Raw genomic sequence first — 5,111 nt, 5'->3', positions numbered from 1 at the left:
TGAAAATAATCAAAATAAACTAAACGAGCGGTATCAATATCAGTTAGTTGTCTAACTTTTCTAACCGCGTATGTTGCGGAGCTGAGTCTTCCTGTTAGGGATGATAAATGAGAAGTCCACTGAAGTCTGGAATCCAATTCTATTCCTAAAAACACCGTAGTATCAGCTACTTCTATCTATTTACAGAATCATTAATAAACAAACACTGTAGAGCGAGGAATACCATTTGTCTCCATTATGGTCTATTATAACGGCACTGATATCGTTCATGCAAATTTTAAAAGAAAAGATTGCTAACACAGAGAGTTGTTATTACTCTTTTTATTTTAAGCATGAAAAATCGATATGGGATACTTTATTACTTTTTTGTTCACGTATAAACGAATCTGTAGCATATGCATAACTCTGTCATGCTATATCTTTAAAACTGTTAGTGAGTTCAAATCACATACTATATATAACTTTACTTTACTTGGTGGTAGGGCTTTGTGCAAGCCCGTCTGGGTAGGTACCACCCACTCAACAGTTATTATACCGCCAAACAACAGTACTCAGTATTGTTGTGTCCCGGTTTGAAGGGTGAATGAGGCACTGTAACTACAAGCACAAGGGACATAATATCTTAGTTCCCAAGGTTAGTGGCGCATTGACGATTTAAGGAATAGTTAATATTTCTTACAACGTCAGTGTGTATGGGTGATGGTGGCCACTTACCATCAGGTGGCCCATACGCTCGTCCGCCAACCTATACAATAAAAAAACTACGAACTATTATCATGTAAGTTTAAATATACGGATGTTACAGAGTTCGAATCGCATTGTGGAACTCATTAACATATGGAATGGTAGCAAAAATGCTTGCCACATTTCTCCGTTGAATTGAAATTCTGATTCTCCGAGTGAAAAGCGAACTCGCTCTTTCGAAATCAATGACGCAAATAAGATAGACTAAAAGAAATGATTTTGCACATAAAAATATCGTTTCATATTCATTAGTAAGCTGAGCACATCACATCATCAGCCCGTTTTTGTCCACTGCTGGATATAGTCCTCTCCAAGTGCACGCCACTGTGGTCTTTCTCCGGCTACTCGCATCCAGCTCCTACCTGCCGCCTTGAGTATATCGTCATCCATCATTTCCCATTGCTGGTTAAGACCAGCTGGGCTAAGGCCCAGCAATGGGAAATTACTGTTTCTGACTGACTGATTAAACAGCAAATAGAATCAATGTCCAAATCCTTATTTTAGTACAGGCGTTTTTCTAAAATACTTAAAACATTCATTTAAATAAGAATAATTACATTAAGACGCTTTTATTTCCACCTGTAATACCTTTTGTATAAGAAATAAGCACGTGAAACATTAACGGTTTTATCATTAAATGTTGCTCAGAGGGCGATGGGTTATACGACTCTTTGTGATCTTCTATCTCATATCAAATTAAATATGAGAGAAAGAGAGAACTCTATGTCTAACGAAATAACGTTTATAAGTAATGCCATTAAATTAAAACTTTATCAAGGTCTAACACGAGCCGTCTCGTATAGTGAACGCGTTCAACTTTGTCTAAATCCCTTTAAGTTTTCACCAATAATGAGATTAGTGCCTGCAGTCGGTAATTTAAAAGGCTGTCTAGCGTAACTCTTGAGACAGTTATCTACAAAACTTTCGCGACGAAATTGTTATATTTTTGTGCTGTCATTTATAGGGAACATGTAAATATAATATTTATGAAAAATTTGCTATTAAAATGATAAAAAAATATAAAAGATGGGCCACTGCAAGGTTTATATTTGATATAATTTTGTTTTTTAACAATAATTACGAATTAAAGTAATGTGATACGGAACGTATTTCAAAACACTAATATAGCGTTCAGTGACGTCACTCCTGTTACGACTACTTATTTGAGGTTATAGTTGTAACAAATTGAACATTGAAACGAAAATTAATTGCGATTTTCGAATTAAAATGGAATTTGGGTTTGTCAAAGCAGACTCCAGAATCCTATTTTCAGCTTGAAACCACTTTTATCTCAGTTTTGTGTCAGAAGGTCCAGTTGACAACCATTTATTTGAAAACTTTATTGAAGTAGATGAAAAAATTGGCACGAAACATACGTCTACAAAGCTTATTTGCGGAGTATCGATAGTCCGTTTTAAATTTTTCCAAAAGGTATCTCAAAGGTCAAGAAAAAAAATGCATTGGTATGAAAACCAGCGAGGACAAGTACTATCAGGGCAGTGACAGACAACAGTGACGTCAAGATATTTAGAATTTTTAATATACTTGTAGGCTATCCTATATAGAGTTCTTTAAAGTAAAGACAAAAATAAAAATATCGCATCTTCCCTATTCATAATAATTTGAGGAAAATGTATATTTTTATATTTTGACATTTAAATTGAATTTTAAATAGAACCAATGAAAAAGGAGGGTCTAGAATCAGAGAACTAAGAGGCATGTTATGTTTCGCTTAGCTTTCATTAATCAATATCCAGATAACTTACGACTTTAAGAACTTAGTAACGATAAAGTTATTTGTCTATATAAAACTTAGCGATGAGTATAATTTGGCTAGACGAAGGTCTAGACAAAATAGGCACATCAATGAAGACACTTAAAACGAACGAACAAAAACTTTTTACAGCGTATGAAAAAGTTATATTGTATTTATCGTGATATATTCAGAGTGACCTTGTTTTCAGATCACTACTAGGGATACGATATTTATTTATACTCTGTTCCCTTTTTTACGATCTTAGCACCGTCAATAAAAATGGATTTTATCAGCGCCTGGTAACCCTGATAATATTCTATTATTCATTTTTGTTATTGTTTTCACATGAATGGAAATGATTAAATGAATAATTTTGTGACACAATTTATTTATTTTTCAATCATTGAACACAATTATCGGAAGAAATGCTGTAAGTGTAGGTCCCATATAGCTAACGTCAATTAATTATGATACTATCACGTATAGTAAATATGAATCTGTAGATTACTCCTGCGGCTATTCCACCCAAAATAGGTCCAACCCAGTACACCCAATGAAAGGTCCAGATATTCATTACGACGGCTGGTCCAAAAGATCGTACAGGATTTAGTGAACCACTATACATAACTGCAGAGCTTTGACAAGCTGTCACGCTGAGTCCAATCGCAAGTGGCCCAGATCCTAATCCATTAGAATTCCTATTGTCCATGACACTTAAGACAACAGCGACTAATATGAACGTCATAATAAATTCTAATCCAAAAACTTGGTCAGCTCTCATATTAAAATGAGGTACGGTAGCTCCAAGTCCATTCCTCAAAGTAACATCAGTTACACTATACGCTACACAAGATCCAATCAGACTTCCAAAAATCTGTGCGATTATATAGAGGATCGCTTTTATTACCGTAATGTGACCACAAGTTAAAACGCCAACCGTCACAGCTGGGTTGATGTGACCTCCGGATATATGACCGATAATTTGGATGACAGATGCAACTAAGAGTCCATTAGCCAATGATGTACCGACGACACTTTTACCAAGATTGGTTTCAGCTAACAAAGATATAGATAAGTAAAGGAAAGTACCGAGAAATTCGGCGAAAATTTGTCTCGCTATTACATCGTAATTTTTTAGAATATCTTCTTTACCAAGAATCGACATGTTTATCTTTAAATACTGTATTTAATATGAACAAGTCATAGTTAACAATCTAGGTAGCTACGGTTTTCAACAATGTTGTCAAAAACAAAGAGTATCTACTGTATAAAAAACGTAAAAGAACTTTTAAAATTGGTTATTTGTTTTATTAGTTTCAATATTCGTATAACAGATAAAATATAACCATTTATTTCGGAAGTCAATTGCAAAAACATTCCACGATAAACGATACCAAAAATCTCTGCAATCATGTGATAAATTAATTAATAATTTGTTGTGCATAATTTGATATGAAATGTACATTAGTATATGCGAAATTTTCATATTCCATTCGCATATTTGTATAAATTGTATAATTAGAGCAACGTTGTAATGGCGTTGACATCATTTGAAGTCTCTTGTCTGCGATGGTGGGAAAATCAGCGCATTTGTGACCATAAAATAATTTATGCTGAAAATATTATAACTATTTTTTAATAATAGAATCAGCGATGTTTGTTTTAGATATAAATTGTTAAAGAGTCTATTACGTCATATTATCTGGTAGGCCTCAGTGATTAGAACACGAGTATCTTTAGACCCAAGTGTCATGATTTTTTTAAATATACTGTTGGAATAGACGAGCAACATCAGCGTCAAGTCACACAACTTCCCTTTAAAAAAAAAAAGGCGGGAGATTCGTAGTTGACACATTGAGAATTCCAATAATAATTATTACGGTGTAATGTGATTATTGATGGTTATTTGTGTTGTAGACTAAATGTTTTTCTATTGTGGTACCTTGATTGTTATTTTAAATTAAAGATAATTGTTTTAGAGGTTAACCTACTTCCTACTTCTGGTTCTAAAAATACTTATATAATTTCAATTGAAATAATAATATTTAGTACGGCTTTAATTTTTACATACGTTTTTATTTGAAGTAACATTTATTAGTATAATTATTGATACGGTTATCGACACCGTATTGTCTCCGGCCACTTCCTCTCGTGGCGTGATGCTGCGAGCTGGTACTGCCTGGCACGAGAAAACAAAAGGCGGTTAATTTTGAACGGGCAGGGGAGAAGAAGCTAGATTCGTGGATGGGCGGAAAAGGATATAATTATATACAATAAGCGGATAAATAATATATGTATTGATTGGTAAATTAATATAGTGACAAAAAAAAATGTTATATGAGTAGTTTTATTACACACAACTAAAGATTCAAGGTCATTGAACCCAATATACCTATTACATTTGTGTTGAATGATATTGTGCTCAGCGTTGGATGAAAACATCCACATATGTATCTAAACTTTGTGAATCCTTTGGAAGAGCTTAACATTTGTATAGCTTTGGAGAAAAGTGAAAAAAAAAATACCTGGTTTCTTTAGAAAATAAGTGAAAACTCACGGGATGTTCAATAAACTTTAAGATATAGTAAACGTAATACATATTGCATTCATT

The 5,111-nt window shown here is 33.6% G+C and overlaps 1 protein-coding gene across 1 annotated transcript; it reads right to left on the bottom strand.

Moving 5' to 3' along the window:
• Positions 1-2,945: 2,945 nt before the first annotated feature.
• On the bottom strand, positions 2,946-3,665 carry LOC124535812 (aquaporin AQPAe.a-like). The gene has a single exon (XM_047112171.1). The coding sequence runs from the start codon at positions 3,663-3,665 to the stop codon at positions 2,958-2,960; it is 708 nt and encodes a 235-aa protein (XP_046968127.1). The 3' UTR covers positions 2,946-2,957.
• Between the last annotated feature and the right edge of the window lie 1,446 nt (positions 3,666-5,111).

This window comes from Vanessa cardui, chromosome 15, assembly GCF_905220365.1.
Source record: "Vanessa cardui chromosome 15, ilVanCard2.1, whole genome shotgun sequence".
Lineage (NCBI taxonomy): Eukaryota > Metazoa > Arthropoda > Insecta > Lepidoptera > Nymphalidae > Vanessa > Vanessa cardui.
Note: the sequence above shows the minus strand (reverse complement) of the source record. Positions and strands in the feature narration are given on the sequence as shown.

Excerpts from the sequence above, each read along its gene's own strand:
- LOC124535812 (XM_047112171.1), bottom strand. The coding sequence starts at position 3,665 with ATGTCGATTCTTGGTAAAGAAGATATTCTAAAAAATTACGATGTAATA.